This window comes from Pezoporus flaviventris, unplaced genomic scaffold (genome assembly GCF_033815535.1).
Source record: "Pezoporus flaviventris isolate CSIRO_AGI_PZ_B2104156 unplaced genomic scaffold, CSIRO_AGI_Pfla_v1 ptg000007l, whole genome shotgun sequence".
Classification (NCBI taxonomy): Eukaryota; Metazoa; Chordata; class Aves; order Psittaciformes; family Psittacidae; genus Pezoporus; species Pezoporus flaviventris.
In genome coordinates, this window is record NW_026892555.1 from 75,454,063 (window position 1) to 75,472,526 (window position 18,464).

The 18,464-nt window shown below is 39.1% G+C and overlaps 1 protein-coding gene across 2 annotated transcripts in view; it reads left to right on the top strand.

Moving 5' to 3' along the window:
• TRIO (trio Rho guanine nucleotide exchange factor) overlaps positions 1-18,464 on the top strand; it is a 237,274-nt gene that overhangs the window by 203,432 nt on the left and 15,378 nt on the right. For both annotated transcript variants that reach the window (XM_061449238.1, XM_061449236.1), the window contains exons 35-45: positions 3,274-3,566; positions 5,260-5,430; positions 9,992-10,087; positions 11,374-11,522; positions 12,242-12,308; positions 13,639-13,742; positions 14,375-14,444; positions 16,230-16,319; positions 16,931-17,023; positions 17,657-17,707; positions 17,918-17,995. In XM_061449238.1, coding sequence (XP_061305222.1) covers positions 3,274-3,566; positions 5,260-5,430; positions 9,992-10,087; positions 11,374-11,522; positions 12,242-12,308; positions 13,639-13,742; positions 14,375-14,444; positions 16,230-16,319; positions 16,931-17,023; positions 17,657-17,707; positions 17,918-17,995 — 1,262 coding nt within the window. The remainder of the gene's footprint in view (positions 1-3,273; positions 3,567-5,259; positions 5,431-9,991; positions 10,088-11,373; positions 11,523-12,241; positions 12,309-13,638; positions 13,743-14,374; positions 14,445-16,229; positions 16,320-16,930; positions 17,024-17,656; positions 17,708-17,917; positions 17,996-18,464) is intronic.

An 18,464-nucleotide genomic window follows, 5' to 3' on the forward strand; every position in this document is an offset into this window, starting at 1 on the left:
TTAAATAAAATTTGATGTTGAAGCTGATATGGCAATGCAGTATTTTTACTCATTTTAAGCTTTTCCTTCTCTCCCAGTGCTTTCATGCTGTGAAGAGCAAAGTGGAAGAGTGCTATTTTTTTGGTGTACTACTTACACTTTGTCCACTTTTATGATTCCCTGAAGCCCTAATAATACTTCAATAAGTACTTCATATTAAATCATGCAGAAGAGAAGATGAGAAGCAGTTACATGCTGCATGCCAAATGAAAACTAATGCTGTGTGGGTGGATATGGCTAAAGTATGTGCTGCAAAACATGTCTGGCTAACATTGTTTTGCCTCTTAGATCCTTTCCACTTGAGCAAAGTGTGTGTGTTTCTTCCTGCTTTCTTTCCTTCTCCTGCCCACAAACTCTTGGCCAACTTGGTTACAAGTAGGAGTGGTACAGCATAAGTGCAGTCAGGCAAAAATACTCGTCTTCCACAGTTTCAGGGGCTCTGCATTGTACTGCTTGGTTTTAGAAGAAATGCAGTAGTTAAATGTTGATGTATGGATCAAAAGGATGGGTGAGAATTCGAGGAGGTGGAGCACAGGTTTTCTGAAAAGAAAAATGGGTTTATTAACTGCAAGCATGTTACATGCTGGGCGATAGGCATGTTTATGTAATAGTAAATTTTATACAGTTTCCATACCACCACGCTCCCCTTTGCTTAGAAAGGAGTAATTGTAAAGGACAGAAATGCAACAGATACAAAAATACAAAAGAGTACGTAGTGATCTCCTGTGTAGGCTCAGTTGCCTTTTTTTTTTTCTTTTAATAAACAAGTGAATGTGCTCTGTTTTGTTTGTATGGAAGGAACTTTTATGAACCGTTATTGGGAGGAAAATGTATACAAATGAAAGGGAAACTTGGCAGAGTGATTATAACATCTTCAAGCTTGGGAGTCTTAAAAACACAGCATTTAATCTGTGCTTTAAGAAACCTATTTACAAGAACACCAGCCCCGGTTTCTGCTCTTCTGTGTTCCATTTACCGAGTGGCAGAAGGTTATTTATTGAGATACCCTTCAGCTGACGTTTGCTGTGATTTCTGAAACAAGGCATCTGATAAAAATCAAAAGATGTATGATTCAATAATGGTAAAGTTATGTTTGGTGAATGAGCAGTCAAACTAACTTCTTACAGAGGTTTAATAGGAGATTGTTTGGATTCCTGTGGAGAGCTTACAGATGGTTGCTAGTTTTATTTGGAATTTTTTAATAAGCAGACTACTTTTTTTTTTCTTTAATGAAGTAGAAAAATCTGTTGTGATGAGGATGCTTGATGGCTAGTAGGCTTGCTTCTCTTACATATGTGCTGAGGACCCTTAAGGAGTAAGCCAGGGTCCTTGAGGGATACTCAGATTGCAAGTTGAAAACCATTGTCGTAGATAATTAATTTCTTCCTTATGTTTCCTGCTTCAACAAGAAAATAATGTGGTAATTCTGTAGCACTGCTATCCCAAGATTTAGAGACAAAGCCAACTGGTATAATTCTGCATCTGCATTTTGATAATACCACTTACTTAAAGTCTTGAAACCAGGTTAAGGGCATCATAGGAAGTGTCCCTGCCCATGTGCAGCACAGCTATAGCTGTGGCTAGAGAAGAATTCTGTAGATGAATCCTGATTCTGGGTGGCTTACTTCAAAGTGTTAGCAACTAGCCTGTTAGACTGAAGTATGCTTTAGAAAGTTTATCTTCTGCTTTATGGAAATGTGTTGAAAGTGGTGATTAATAGCGGTGGTTACATATGTGTTCATACGGTATAAACTACAAGAGTTCTTGGCATCAGAGCCAATGTATCTTAATGGTCACATGCCATTTGTGTTTTATTAGAATAGAGAAAAGTCTTGACAAACAGCCTGATAGATCACAATTTTGGATTGCAAGGAAAAGATGCCCCTTTTGGAGCAGCTTGAACAGCGAAGGAAAAATTAAAAGCCGTAACTTTATATTCACATTATATGTCTCTTTCCCCATCTCAGTTCAAAACCATAGTTCGTACTTTATAGAAATGGAGCAGGCTCACATACTTGTATGTAGATCCAGTGCATTTGGGTGTTCACAATGAGATGTATTGCTACGTCAGTGTGACCATAATATTCAACACAATTCAAACTACCTCTGGTCAGACTGGCAATATGTCTGTTATGGTAAAGCTGCCAGAAGAAGTGATCTGCACATCTATGTCAAGCTTCAAGAAGGAATACAAGCACTGCATTTAATTCCCAGCAGTAGAAACATTCAGAAAAACATTTATGTCATCTTTATATAAACCATCTATTCGCAAAAATGGGCATACAGAAAAAAAAACAACCCATATTAGACAACCCAGGAAAGTCTTGTTAATACCCTAGTGGTAGATAAGGTTCATAGAAATGGTATTATGAAAATGTGTCCAGAAAAAAAGTTTGGTTTTAGGAAAAGAGAATTGCTGGTGAGGGAAAGCATTGTGCAGCATGAAAATAGCTGTCTCACAATAGCTAACCAGTGGATGTTTATCATAAGCATACAGTCCTGTTCAAGTGGCAGGACCCTCGGTGGGAAAGTAGTATTGACTTCATGTGCATGTAACTGTGGCCTGAGAAAAGTGTATGCTGTGATTACAGAACTTCAGAGAAATAATGCTGATGCTAGGATTTGAGCAAATGGGCTTTTAAACATCAATGTGCTGTGCCTTCTTAAAAACCAAACAACAGCCAAAACTCTGGGTAGTTTTAAGCAAAAGAAAGATGTTTAGCACTTTCCTGAATTATTCTTCCCCCTTTCCCAAGGTCAGGGGAAATAAATAAATAATGAAAGAAACTGGAGCATTTATAATAAAATATGGTGCTTGAAAAATAATTTACTTATCTCACTGAGGCAATTATTTTTGCGCTTCACGTCCATGCTCAAAGCAGTATACATTAAAATATAAACAAGCATATCTTTCCATAAATTTAGATGACATGGAAGGTAAAATCCACCGTCAAGTAAGCATCAGCAGTGGTAAGTTTGAATTATAATTGAGGCAAGAGTGACTTTATGAAGCTTGACTGCTGCGAGCATATAAAAGCTGCTTATGTATAGGTAAGCCACATGCAGCATGCACACTGATGGTTGTGGTGTCATTAAAGGCCAGTTTACTTCAAAATAATGTGGTTGTTTCATCCATAAATCCAATCTGATACCCATTATTTACATATGTCATTTTGCTTGTTTCTCACCTAGCAGTGTTTCAGCTTTTAAATGCTCCCCTCATTCTTCTTCCAGATTCCCTTTCAGTCTCCAGCAATGACGCCAGTCCTCCTGCTTCAGTAACATCGCTTCAGCCCCATATGATCGGTGCACAGAGCTCCCCGGGCCCCAAGCGTCCTGGCAACACTCTGAGAAAATGGCTTACCAGTCCTGTGAGGCGTCTTAGCAGTGGAAAAGCAGATGGGCATGTCAAAAAACTGGCCCACAAGCATAAGAAGAGTAGAGAGGTTCGTAAAAGTGCCGATGCGGGCTCCCAGAAGGACTCTGATGACAGTGCAGCAACCCCACAAGATGAAACTGTTGAAGAGGTGAGTGTTCAGGGCAGCTTCTGGAGACTTGGGTTTATCTTCTTCAAAGGTTTAAATGTTGTCAGGTGACTGTTTTCTCCTCAGTGGACTGTCCAGCACTTGAGTACCGTGGCATGTGCCATGCACTCATTCTTGATGACTGCTGTACCCTGCATAAGGACTGTACCAGGCAATTTGTGCCCTTCTGCACTGAGTGTTAGTAAAGCTCCGTGGAGAAGGATCTCTAGTTGAAAAAGAGAACTGGGAGAGTAAAAAGTTGTTCTTTGGCTTTGTCGTCTTACCCCACTCAGGAAAGCAGCTTTGCAAGTAAAGGTGCTTTATATTCTGGGAATTATCAGGTTATTCTGTATTTCCTTTCCTTTTGTTGTTGATGGATCAGGGAAAATACAGGGAGAGCTTCTTAACTGCTTAAAGCTGCTAAGCAGTTGAGCAAGAGTTTAGAGCACAGAAAAATTACTGGCCCTTCAAATCAAAAGGTAGTTACCAATGGTCAGATAATAACACGGCAGTTTTCATTGGAGGGAAGGAAACTGGAAACTGTTCCATGTATTGTGATCAAGGACATCTACTGAAGGTTTCTTTTCCTCCCGCAAATGTGCCCATCCTTCTAAGCCTGGGACTCGTGTGTGAGCAAACCATGTCTCTGGTTAGTTGCAGACAGAGCCAAATTCCCTTCTGTTACAGAACTGTGTTCGAGGCTGAAATGAATGTCATCCTTACTGCTGCCAAGGCCACAGCCACTTGCATGCTGTACAGTTACTCCCTTTTACCAGGCTTGAATCGCACTAATGGTTTTGGTAGTTATCATACCAAAACCATTGCAGTCTCAGATGCCCAGTTAATTGTTTAGTACATTTTTTTTTCTTACTCCCTATATATTTTGCTGCAGTCTTGAAACATCAGTGAAGTTACACAGTAAATGTAGGGAAAGAAAATCCTAGACTTGACAGCATGGCAAACTGGGATATGAGGTTTGGGAAGAAATATTGGCCTCTGTCCTTGAATATCAAGCTGCAGAAAGAGACCCTCTGTGATGCGGTTGTATCATTGTTTTGGAAGTATCCATTATTCTGCAGTTCTGTGAGTAAGGGAAAACCTAAGGCCTTTTTTTCTTTTCTGCCTTACAGTCAGGAAAAAGCATTAACCGTCTATGCTGTCTCCTTGTAAAGATAGATGAATTATCCAGTGAGATCAGTTACATTAAACTTTGACTAATTGAAATTATAGTTCCTTGTATAATTGGAAGGACTGTCTTTTAACGCAACTGTAAAAATTATACAAGCAGTCTGCTCTCACTACTTTAAGGCGGAGGGGGCAGAAAGGATAATTGACAAAATACTTCATGTTGTAGTGCGTTTTTTTAATACCCTTTATAAGTCTTGCCCAAGTTAGAAGAATGTGGCTCTTCACAGAACTGAACAAGGAAAGCATACACCTTCCTGTAGTAAATTTTAGGCTGACTGGCTTGTTCTTAATATCTTAATCCATCTACTTTTATCAAACACTGAAAACTGCCTTTGGCATCTGTTTTTCCCCCCGTGTTGAGAAGTAGCATTGTGTGTGTTAAGATCGTCTTGATTTGTTGGGAGAGGGGTAAATCTACAGAACAGACTTGTGCAAGACAAGCTTGTAATAACGAGCTTTGTGCTGTTGAGGAGGTAACAGAGCTCAAATGTCTTGATTTTATTTACAGAGAGGCCGGAACGAGGGGCTGAGCAGTGGCACTCTCTCCAAGTCATCCTCTTCAGGAATGCAGAGCTGTGGAGAGGAGGAAGGTGAAGAGGGAGCAGATGCTGTACCACTTCCTCCTCCAATGGCAATTCAGCAACACAGTCTTCTCCAGCCCGACTCACAGGATGACAAGGTAGGAGGGAGAAGCAGGGAAGGCTTTGCATGTTGAGATAACCTTTGCACAAATCTTTCTTCTGTTTCCAAATGCCTCTGTAATGTACGTAATACAGCTTTATGGTAGACGGAAGGACTCACTTAGGCTACTTCAGACATTAAGAGGGTCTCCTGTGGAAAGAGTGTGAATTAAATGCTTCTCTATTTTTCCTGCACAAGCATGGAATTGTTTCTATGAGCACTTTAAATGCGGAAACGAGCTGCTTTGCGTGTGTGCAGGCCTGTTTACATCTGATTGACTGATGCCATATTTAATGATTAGAATGTCATTGTTTTATAATCAGACCTTTGGGTACTGAGGTTAAAATTCTATGTGCAAATAAAGTTTATCTGGAGAAATTAACAGTCATACATAACTTTTTTAGATCATAGGCTGTTCACAAAATCTTACTGTTTCGGATAACCTAAGTTTAGGAAAAAAAAGTCCTATGTACATACCTTAGCAGAAGGAGCTGTTCATATCAACTGTAAGATTTTCTTTTTCATCTTTGGTTTTCTTAACTTCTTTTTTTGGGTGCCTAAGAAACAGGTGTACTAAGAAGTTAATATCCAAATAAGGCTAATACTTATTGTGGTTCATCCCCAATTAGCTGGCAAATAAGCCCCACACAGCCACTCACTCACTCTTCTGCCCCAGAGGGATAGGGGAGAGAGAAGAGTAAAAGTGAGAGAGCTGGTGGGTTGAGATAAAGACAGTTTAATAGGTAAAGCAAAAGCCACACACGCAAGCAAAGCAGAACAAGGAATCATTCACTGCTTCTCATTGTCAGTCAGGTGTTCAGCCATCCCCAGGAAAGGAGGGCTCCATCATGCGTAATGGTTACTTGGGAAGACACACACCATCACAGCGAGTGTCCCCCTTTCTTTTTCTTCCCTCAGCTTTATATGCTGAGCATCACATCATATGGTATAGGATATCCTATTGGCCTGTTGGGGTCAGTTTTCCTGGCTGTGTTGCCTCCCAACTTCTTGTGCACCCCCAGCCTGTTTGCTGGTGTGGTGGGGTGAGGAGCAGAAAAGCCTTGGCTCTGTGTAAGCGCTGCTTAGCAATAACAGAAACATCCCTGTGTTATCAATACTGTTTCCAGGACAAATGCAAACCATAGCCGCATACTAGCTACTATGAAGAGATTTAATGCTATCCCAGCAAAACCAGCACATAATCCAGCTGGTTTTTATAAACAGTAGCGTGTTACAATTGAGGGTAAATATTTTGCATCAGTAATGCAATTCTGGATGCAGGTAGCAACTGTGTGAAGGAGATCTTGCTTGCATTTGATCTGTTTCTCTTAAATGTTATGATACTCATATGTTGAGATGGTTTATTTCAATTTTCAACCTGGATCAGATGTTTAGGGTACGAATATGAAGCCTGGAAATAGAGGGTTTTAGAGTGTAAACAGTCTGGACTTGTGCAGTGAATGCACACATCACTTCCCATTTTGCTGCTTAAAATTTTGTAGTCTATAACACTGAATACTGTTAGTGAATTCTGTGGCTGGTTACTCGCTGTTCTCAGTGATGCAGATGTTGTTGATAACCTTGGCTGATTTATTTATTTCTGTTCCTTTGTTTCTTTTAAAAGCATTGCCTTTCAGTGGGGATCCCACTCATTCCTGAAGCTATCATTTGTAGGATCAAAATGGCTGTTTCCCATGCTCTATGTGTATTTAATTCCTACATGTTTTTTGAATTGAAAAAGTGTAATATAGGAGTTGGGGAGTTAATATGTTGGGAAATATTCCTGAAACAAAAGAAGCAGAAACAGGCCAGCCTTTAGACCTGAGAGAATATTTTAATCACTAGAAAATGGTAATCTCAGTCTGAGGCTTAGAAATAGAATAAATCATGTTGGTCAAAATATGTTACAGTTCCTGCTGATAAGCTGCCATTTGTGCATGTCCCTTATTAAAGAGAAAATGATATCCAAGTCTTATATAAGTTTCTTCAGATAAAAATGGATTTTGCTTATATAGGTCTCTTTACACAGCAGAACAGTTATGTGAAGGAATGTGCTAGTTAGTGTCAGCTCACTTTTGTATTTCTGGTGCAAGGTTCGACCCTTAACAAAGTAAGGGTCTTTGAGTAGCTTTCAATCCCCAGTAATTTGACTTTCACTTCTTAAAAGGTTAACATGCACTCTCTGCAGTAAAAACAGTTTTTAAAGTAGCTTAAACTGCATCTTAGGTAAGACTTCTCAGAAGATAAAATTCGGTAAAGTTAATATTACACCATAATTTTTCAAAGCATATAAATAATGCTGCTTTTGTCATACACTGGTTTTATGTAATATCTGTCCTACTGCATGGTGGGAGGCAAAGAAGTCCCCTCATGTGGCATCCTGGGAGGTTGGGAATGCCTCCCTGAAGTCCACACACCAAGACATACCACCGATTTGCAGTACCTAAAGCAAATGCTTTATTGGAACACAGAAGTGAGAAGCCAGAGAAAAGTTTTACCCAGCAGAAGTCAGTTGGCTCTTCTGATGGAGTTACTGGTTAATAAAAAGCTTGCAAACAAATTCCCAGTTGTCTGCCTTCTGGGTGGAGTCGTCCTTCACATTCCTGCCATGCTCCGTGGTTTCTTGGGTTGCTCAGCTCCCCTGGATCCCAAGGAATGTCTTCTCCTTTCCGTGACCTCAGAGGTTTGGCTTCCATCTGTGCCTCACTGCAAACATTTCTCCTCTCAGCGCTCCTGGTCTACACTCCATGCGGGAAACTCTCTGCTTGCTGGGCTTCTCCCTGCCAGCCCAGCCTGCTGTGGATTCCAGCAGCATCTTATACCTGAGTGTGCTCAGTTGCTCTCTCCACCTTTCCTTGTTTTGTGGGTGTATTCTGTTCCAAGAGTACATCATTAGGAAGCTCAGCAGGCATACTTCATCTAAGCAGCTCCTTCTTTTTTAGACAGTATGTGATATAACCACATGAACTGAAAAGCAACCAGTCCTGAAGTTTTACCAGCAGTCACACCCTATATACTATACTCCCTTAGAGCAGTAACAGAGAGAAGGGAGCTTGACCAGAGTGTGATTCCAACACTTTCAATATTTTGTAAGGCTAAGCTGAGCTCCATATCCAAAGTGAAAACCGGCATACAAGCACAGCTTTGGAAAAGCTGGCCAACAGTCATGTCAGGAGCATACAGTTGCCTAAAAGATAGGCTGGCTGTGGGATTGCTCAGGTTTTGGTGTGCATGCAACATCATGTGCTAGGTCATGCTGAGTTGTCTGATACCACTAAATAACATAACCATTTTCTCCCCTAAGAGCTCATCTGCACAGTACACATTCTTGCCTTCAGTAGAATCATTGCACACTTCATGGATTTACATTTGATGGCAGTTTACAAGTTGTTTGCATTGATTTTTGGATAAGCAGTATGAAAGTCTCAAGATCAGTTATGCTAATATGAAACTAATTATTTTTGCTTTTTTGTTTTCTCTTTTTGTAAACTGATGCAGCATTATGTTGACTTGTGTTCTGTCTCTGCTTTGGCTCGGTTCCCGTATCTTTCCATTTAAAGTTGTCTGTATTTTCTTTGCTTACCCTACCCCTGTTTTCCTTTCCTAATAAGGCGAATATGAGACAAACTATCTAAAACCTGCATATTCTTTTTTGTTGTTGTATTGACTTACAGGGAGCCTTGTTACATCCATGCTTGGTTTGAGCAGAACCTCTTGTGTTAAATCATTATACGTGCCATTTCTTTGTCCGGTTTGTTGGAAGCATTTGCAGGACAGCTTACCCTGTGCTACATGATGTTCACTGTGCTGTTTGTAATATGAAGTCAGGTTCATATTACACCCTGTTTCCACTTTCCAGTTATTCAGTAATAAATGTAATATGCAAACTCTGTTTGCAAATTACTGAGGCTGAATTTAATGGCCCTTTCCCAGAATCCTTTACTGTGAACACCTTTTACCTTCAGTTGTATCTATAAGCTGGCATTTTATAGCTTGTGAGGCCAGAGGTCATCTGTGCTCTACACATACCATTGGGGAAAATGGATGGCACAAGGAATGGTGAGCTCAATTTCCCCTCTGGGCAATATACCCAAGCTCCTTTAGAAAAGTAAATGCCCCTGAGTTACTGGTGTATTTTTTCTTAGCTTAATGATGCTTTCTCCTTTATTTTGAGTCGTCTTGGTTCCTGTTACTGTTCTGCAGTTTTTGTTTTGTTTAACAAGCAATAAAATGTTAACAAACTGTTGTCTGTTGGGTTGGCTCAGGCAATTTTTGTAGCTATTTATCAGGCATTATCATAATGAGCAAGATGAAGGATATTTCCTTGACTTCTGTTGCATGTAGGAACAGGAATTTTTATCCCAGCATTTAACTTTCGGGGGGTTACTTAAAATTTCCAGTGCCAGTTGCCCAAGTTGAAATGAATGATCCTGGTATTACATTACACTGACAGTTACTGTCAGGTACTTTGTCTGACAGACAAGTGAAGGAAATCTCTTAATACTTGAGCAAGTACCAGGCTAACTCAGGGATTCTTCTTCCTTTGTGTCATTGCACAGACATCTTCTCGATTATTGGTGCGGCCAACCAGCTCCGAGACACCCAGTGCAGCAGAACTAGTCAGTGCAATTGAAGAGCTCGTCAAAAGTAAAATGGTGAGGCTGACTGGCAGATGCATGTCTTCAAAGAAGTTGTGTCTTCAAGTCCCTACTTGCTATTCAAAGAAAAGCTACATACATTTGACTTGTAAAACTCGATACCTGTTTCAAAAGTCACTTTCTGGCATTATGTTTTGTGCGCCCTCTTTTGTAAAAGTACTCATTGAATAGGTAAATGGTTTTGTAGAGATGCAAATAGTAATAAATGAGAGAGAGAAGAGTAGCAGAAAATATATGCTGTATTAGTAGAAATTCAACACAGTCGTTTGTAAAAGGGAACATTGGTAGTCCATATGTCTTTCAGGCAGCCTAGTAGTGGATATAACTTAATGATCCATTCATACCATCCCTGACGGAGATGTTCTCATTTCACAGTTATAGCCAAGGGTCAGCTTTCCCTGGTTTTTGGGCCAGTCATATCATGATTGGGATTTTACTTTTTGTACAGGCAGAAAAAAGATTACAGCTGAACCCCACCCTGGTGAAGTAACTGGATCTTGCATTAAAGGCTGTATCACATGCAAGGAAAATGTGATACATAATAATAGCTTAACCCAAGATAATGGGCTTGAATTAAACAAGTTGAATAAACGCTTCATAGAAGCTTGCTCATATTATTTCTCCTGTGGCTTCTCCATCTGTTATACAAACAGAAATCCATGGAGTCCATGCAAGGGAAAAAGTGTATCTGGCAGAAGAGACAAGGACTTTCCTAGGATCTGGACTGCCATGAAGCTCAAACGCAGCATTGAAAGTGTAGAAACTATTTTCTTCACTAAGTCAGTATTTTGGTTAGTTAATGTGATAAACAAAATGTCTGACAAAGAATGCCACTTCCGTTGTGTTAAAAAATGCAAGATCCAAATAGTCTCCCTTAAAAATGTCCTATTGAAACTAGCTTCCATATGACAGAACTGAAGTATGACAAATATAATTTAATCCCTAGCAATAAGCACACATCTGTGTAGCTTCCACTACAGAAGGACGTAGATCTTGAACAGGATAGTCTGACTTTTACCCCTTGCTGCGCCGACCAGCTGAACTTCCTTGTTTTCTTGTGAAGGAAAGACTGACATAGCTCAAATGTGCTTCTACAAGATCAGGTTGTCTGTCATGGAAAGCCAAGCTGTTGGCTGGTTTCCTAGAAGCTTGAGACCTCCTTTGCCGAGATACATTACAATAATTGATCTCAAGTAGGTTCCCATACACTGCTGCATGTAAGTGTGTCTCGTGAACAAAGGGGAAATAAATCAGTCTGATGTCTGTCTTGAACACCTTCTCAGGCCCTGGAGGACCGTCCGAGCTCCTTGTTGGTAGATCAAGGTGACAGCAGCAGTCCATCCTTCAACCCTTCAGATAACTCCCTTCTCTCCTCTTCATCACCCATAGATGAGATGGAAGAAAGGAAATCCAGCTCCTTAAAAAGACGACAGTAAGACCACATTTTCGCTTCATTTTTCACAACAATGCTTTGAAGAGAGAAAAGAACTATTTAAAAAATGTCCATTTTGAGCTAGCAGCAGAAGCTGTTAGTCTTGAAAGCAGTTAAGACTTGTGTTAGGTGTCAAGCATGTAGTTACATTATGCAAACAAACACTTTTTTCTCAAACACTAGTTGCAGTTTCAGTTTCCTGTGATTTTTAATCATACCTGTGACTTCTGTCACATGTCAGTCTCAGTCTTCTTCAGGAAGGATCCTTAAATGTTCAGAGAGCAATTTGGCTTCAAAAAGCTGGTCATTCCCCTTGTTCTGTTCCACCACACCCTTAATTTTTTTATGTGGTAGTAAACTGTTACCATAGTAGAACAAAAACATGCCTGGTTTCAAAATCATTTAAATCTGTGGGTAGAAATAACACTTCATGCACTTAAGATTCTCCAGGCCAGAGATATAATAGCATTTTATTTTAAACAGTACTTAAATGTTTAATTTTAATGACACATGTAAGAAAACATCTGACTTTAGATAAACAGAACCAAGTCTGCTCCAGTTCCAAAGTCAAAGCAGCATCTTGCCTGGAAAGAATGTGCATTAACTCTTCTGCTTATCAAACGTATGTGACTGCAGATGTGAAAAAGTTGCCATTAATCCTCTTTAAGAATGTTTCATTTTTTTAACGAAATGTATTCACCGTTTTCTTTCCATTGTAGCTATGTCTTACAGGAATTAGTGGAGACAGAGCGAGATTATGTACGAGATCTGGGTTATGTAGTTGAGGTATGATGTTTTTCATTCTGTTGATTTTATTTTTTCTAAATGTGGTACTGACCAGTTGGGTAGCTTGAACCTCACTTTTTCTTTTTTTTCCCCTCAAAACAGGAAGAAACTGAAAATGTGAATATTTGCATTCAGAGTTTTTCCTCCTTGAGGCTTTTAATGTATTAGGAACACTGCATCAAATCTTATTCCCTTCTTTCTTCTGTTACTGTGTGCACCTTACTGTTCTTCTAAGGAGTAGAGTTCCTTGTCACTTAAGATCACTACCTCTGGCCTAACGGTATATTAGGCTGCATGGTTTTGTTTAGCACAGGTAAAATTAAAAAAAAAGCATTGAGGCTCAAAACAGAACCAACTATCCTGGATTTGGAAAACTTGCTTCCTCTCCTGCTGCTAGGCTTCTTTTAGATTTCCTAGTTTCTTCTTCTGTAAAATGAAATAACATCACACATCTCCCTTCAGTCTTCAGCTACCAACAAAATGCACGTGGAAGAGTAGAGAGAATGAGCATGACAGTAAATTTTCTGCCTAACAAGGTTCAACTCATAAACTCTGTTTTAGGAAAAGGAAGATTGGCATTGTGATAGTCTTATAGTATTTAAAGGGTGCATTAGAAGGCTATGAACAGATGTATTTTTGTAACTAACAAAATAATTCCTGGCAAAAATGCTAGACATCAAAACATAAACTCTGCAAACTAGTGAGGCAACTGTATATGCACAAGAAAAGAGAAGATGGGAATACAACAGAATGTAAAGGAAATTCATTGCAGCCAGAATGCTTGCAAATAGAATTGATGTTAAATTTTTTTGGTATTCAGTTTGCTCATACCGCAAGTAGTAGTCCATGAGGTGCAGTCCTGTATGCAGTGCAGCTGCTTGCTTTCTCAGCACACTTTGATGTAGGGTTATTGTGAATGACTGAAATAGGAAACACTGAGCAAAGGAGCGCAGAAGCCAGTTTGGTGGCTCTGACACTGACTTGGTAACAACCTTCCCTGGCAAAACACTGCAGCTGCTTCAGACAAGAAGGGCTGGTGAAGCTTCCTCTATGCTTTGAGCCTGTTCAGGCAGGCTAAATTAGCTAGGGTGAATTGATCTTTCTAGCACTGGGCAGTGATGGGTAGGCAACCCCAAGCCAGTTTGTGATATTTTGTGTCTCTGCTCTATGTTATGCTATGTTACAAAACAGGTCTTTTGGTTTGTTTTTGTATCCCAAGCAAGCTGGTGTCATGAGCAGTTTGGACAGCTTCTGGGAAAAGGGGGATTAAAAGGTAACACGCTTTTTAAAAAGTTAAATGTTCACAGTGAATTTCTTTGGACTGTTGCAGGGTTATATGGCACTTATGAAGGAAGATGGCGTACCTGATGACATGAAAGGCAAAGACAAGATTGTATTTGGAAACATTCACCAGATTTATGACTGGCACAGAGAGTACGTATAAACTTGGAAGCCATCTGTTGAACAGTTCTACCTAAAAAATACTAGACTGACTTTAAGAAATCAGGGTTTTTTCCCTGAAATATTCAGATAGAAGGTAAATACAGTTGGTCTTCTGCTTTGAGTTATAGATACAAATGTTGGTATGAAGATTTGCTTTAAACAAGGATGCTTATATAAAGCAAGTGAGAATTAGATTCTCAATTGAGAATCTGTGGTATAGATTATATTATGTAGAAGTTTGTACATTATTTGAGGCTTTGTTTTCAAAAATGTTTTCATGAAGAATACAGGCTAAAGAATATGTTAGGGGTTAGGACAGCAATATGAGCACCTCAGGCATTCTGACTAGGAAGGAGAAAAGTTTCAATCAATAGATGAAATTAAAGAATTCTATTAATGAACACCATTTTTTCATCTTGGTATGGATTTAGTGTGTTCCTTTGGTAATCTATATTGAAATATTACACCATTAATATTGTCATTTTGGCCATACATTAATATCCAAAGCTGCTGCTAGGGGACGCAAAGTGGATCTTGCAGTAAGAGAACTTCGCCTTGCAATTAGTTACCTGTTGCTATAGTGTGTGCTATCAGAAACAAGTACTTATTCTATTTATGTTCAGCTTCTTTTTAGGAGAGTTGGAGAAGTGCCTTGAAGATCCAGAAAAACTGGGATCGCTGTTTGTTAAGCATGTAAGTGCAAACGCCACAGTAGTGGGTGAGATTCCTCCCTCTTCACCTGGGGAAGGAACTGGGAGTGTCAGAAATTCATGATGTTTAATTTTAGTGAAACAGAGGACCCTTTATAGCGTTATATGAGTCCCTGTTTTTCCACTTTTCATTTATTAAAAGGAATGACCACATGATACATGCAGATACTATAACACTTTGGAAGGGAATCGGGTGAACTAGTTGTCTAAAACCTAGATATCAAAATTGAGAATACATCAGACATGCCACTAATCAATCATTTTCGTGTCTCTGTGTATAAAAACAATTTAATATCTGTTTGAGATGAGGTCTCAAGGTACTCCAGATCAGGCAAGAGATCAGAAGGGAAACTTGCCTGCTATATATGATCATTTGCACAAGTGTACAAAGACTGAAGACAGACTGCATTAAAGCAAATTTAACAGGTTTCAGATTTTCCCTGTGGTCTGTGTTTGAAGTCGATACCAAAGTACCAAAAGAGCATAGAACCAAATATTAATGGAACAGTAACATTGGAAGCCTAATTCCTGGACTAATGATGAGGAATGAGCTGTTTCATTTCTGAGGGTTTATTAAAAAACAGGCACAAGGAGAAGGGAGAACTCTGGCACTGGTAAAATGGTAAACCTGGAGGAAGTAGCTCTCTCTGGTTTCGATTGCTGTTTTACTTTCTCCTGGTATATTTGCAACTGAGTTATCTTTGAAAGGCACCCTTACCACTCCAGATGGAAAGGCAAGCTGTGATGCTATTACAACATCCTCTAGCAAAACCCTGACTATCAGCTAGAACATGACAATTTAGTTCCTGCTCTTAATCCATGTTCTGTGTCCTTTTCAGTCTCCATCTACTTCTTCCTTTTTTGCTTTCCATTTGTCTTTCACTGGTCAGTACTCCATAGGTCTCTGAGCACCAAAGCCTCTAACAGCAAACATGGTTTTTGCGTGACATGGTTTCGTGTGAGGTGTCCCTGCCCATGGCAGAGGAGTTGGAACTGGATGATCTTAAGGTCCTCTCCAACCCTAACTATTCTATGATTCTATAAACCAATCCTAGCAAAACAGCAAGAAAGATTTTTAGAGTAGGTAATAGGCACATCTGGCATGTCTGTGTTTCTTAACCAGTGAGTTCAGTAATCAAGAATGAATCTTAAAAGCTGAGGTTATGCTCTCTCCTTTTTCTTTGTTGCTTTGGCGTTAAAATCACGTGCACAAAATATAGAATCAAAGTTTAAAAATGCTAGTGCCACCATTTCCAGGCTACGTTACCTACATCCCCACTCAAACTCCAGTAGGACAGCTAATACTAAGTACAAAACTTGAGAGGTTTCTCCTAACTACTCTGTACAGCTAAACAGGAAGGGGTCATTATTCTAATATATCAGAATAATAATCATATTATTTAAATTAAATAAAAATATTCTATTTCAAATGCTCCATCCATTGCTTTTGCTGAAGAAAACAATTTTCATATTTAATTTTATTGTGGGACCTGCTGAGCTGTCATCTCTCAACACCTGTTGTTCAGGAGTATTTATAGCTGTGGCAATTTTTCACTTGTGTTGCCTTTCTAAAATCATAATGATATTCCCAAATAAATGAGTTTTAAATCTGTAGTTTCTGCATATGTAGCTGCTTCTTGTCCTCAAAAGGACCTTTTTAAGTTCATGCTTCTGAACAGCTGTACTTCTTAAAATAATACTCCATTTCAATCTGGCATGAGTTTTGTTCTTGATGATAATGTATCACTCTGTATCTTTGTTCCTTTAGGAGAGAAGGTTGCACATGTACATAGTTTACTGCCAAAACAAACCAAAGTCTGAGCACATTGTCTCAGAATACATTGATACGTTTTTTGAGGTAAGTTCCTGAGAGAGAACATATGTAAGGTGGAGGGTGTGTACAAATCATAAGTGTTACCAGATCTGTTGACCAAAACAGAAACAAGCAAAGAAAAAAGGCAGTGCAAATCATTGTTCCTGTTTTAAATTATAAATCCCTGCCATTTCTGTTCTGATTTCTCGAGTCTGATACAGATGGGTTAATCTCTACCTGCTAGAGATGGGTTCATCTCTACAGGAAGAAACTAAAGTTAGGTAGAAGATACTTATCAGTAGTCTCACCTTTACAAGCCCTAGCCCAGGCAGTTCACGGTGGTAATTCTGGACAAGCAAAGATTACTGTCAAAAATAGACTATATTAAAACCTGTGACTGAAAAATTACGTTTCACCATAGTTTTTCACAAAAGACATGGAAGGTGCTTGGAAAGGGGAATACTTTGGAAACAAAGCTGATACAGATAAGGGGAAGGACTGCAGCTTTTGCTAGCTGAAGATTAAATTCTGCTCCGAGTTTTGCCAGTTTCTTCTGTCAGCCATTAATAGTGATATATCCTGCTGTGTTTCTGTCTCAACAAAACAAAGTTGTTTCTAACTGAACAAACAAAACATGTTTGTTTTGCAACCCTCAGGATCTAAAGCAGCGCCTGGGCCACAGACTTCAGCTCACGGACTTGCTAATAAAACCTGTGCAGAGAATTATGAAATACCAGCTGTTACTAAAGGTAAAGTGATGTTGAGGTGAATGATTTAATATATGTGTTAACAGATATGCTTTCTTTTTTAAATATTGCTGATGTTTTTCCACCTTCCTGCAGACCCCAGATTTGTAAGCAATGTCATGTGATTATTTTATATTTAAATATAAAAAATGCAGTAAACAGCTTGGGCAGAATTTTGCTTTTTTTTTTTTTTAACTGTTAAAAGACCAATGACCTCAAGCCAGTGACATGGAAGTGTTTAGAATTTGTACCAATGTCATATGAAGGGGAGAGGGACCTCCCAGCTGTTTTCAGATGTAAATATGATATGAGTTGTTGGGGTTCATCCCAACTTTTCCATCTACTTCTGCAACCATTTTAATGTCATGTAGATGCTTACTGAAGAGCAATCCTGTATATCACAGAGGTCATTGCTTTAGCACATTGTTGTATGAGATAAATCAAAACAGTGACTAAATCTCAAAAAATAGCAAAAAACAGCAAGAAACTTTAAAAAGAAAATATTTCTTTTTGTCTTCTGCAGACTGTCATTCTCTGACAGAAGATAGCAAATTCAGATTTTCTAAGCTTTCTCTCTTCTGATTAATGAGAAAAGTGCTCATATTATTGTTTGTTCATTTGTTTTTCCTTTTTCAGGACTTCCTCAAGTATTCTAAAAAAGCTAATCTTGACACAACAGAACTAGAGGTACTTTTGACATATTTTCTGTTAGTGATTTGAATACTCTACTTTGAACTTCTCTTGTTTTGACAGTCACTTTCCGATCTTCTTGAGAATGTGATTCTAAGTGTTTACTTTTCACATTTCTCTTCTAAAACAACCATAGCAAATGAAACTATTTTATGCTGCTAACTCATTTGGAAAATAAAGTTTTGACTTTTTATTTGTCTTGAACAGAGAGCTGTAGAGGTCATGTGTATAGTACCAAAACGGTGTAATGACATGATGAATGTTGGCCGCCTGCAAGGATTTGATGTAAGTTGGCTAGGATTTTGCTTTGAGTTCTTGTCAGGTTCTTCAGAAATTATTGATTACTGTTGTTGGGAGAAGTGAAATAGGATGCTCCATCACTATCTGGTTACCTGGGGCAAAAAGCAGTAAGCAAACAATCAAGTCTTAGCCCTGCCAGGAACTTTTCCTGGGAAACTTTACCTGTTGTGTCAGTTACACTAGGTAAGTCCCTCTACAAAATCTAGCATTACCGTTCCCTTATTGACTAATGACTTGCAAAATAGTGAAGTAATCAGTTACCAGTAAGTGAGCAGACCAGACTTCAGTGATGTAGACAAAGGAGGAGTTACTAAGGTCAGTAAAGCACCTGAGGCAACTGTAGCCTTTCTCCTTGTTTTGCCAAGTCTAGAAGAGATGGAAATTAGCTGTCAAAGCAGTATGCATCAGCCAGACTATAGTCACATGTTCTAGTTTCAAAGCCCTTTCTGCTCTG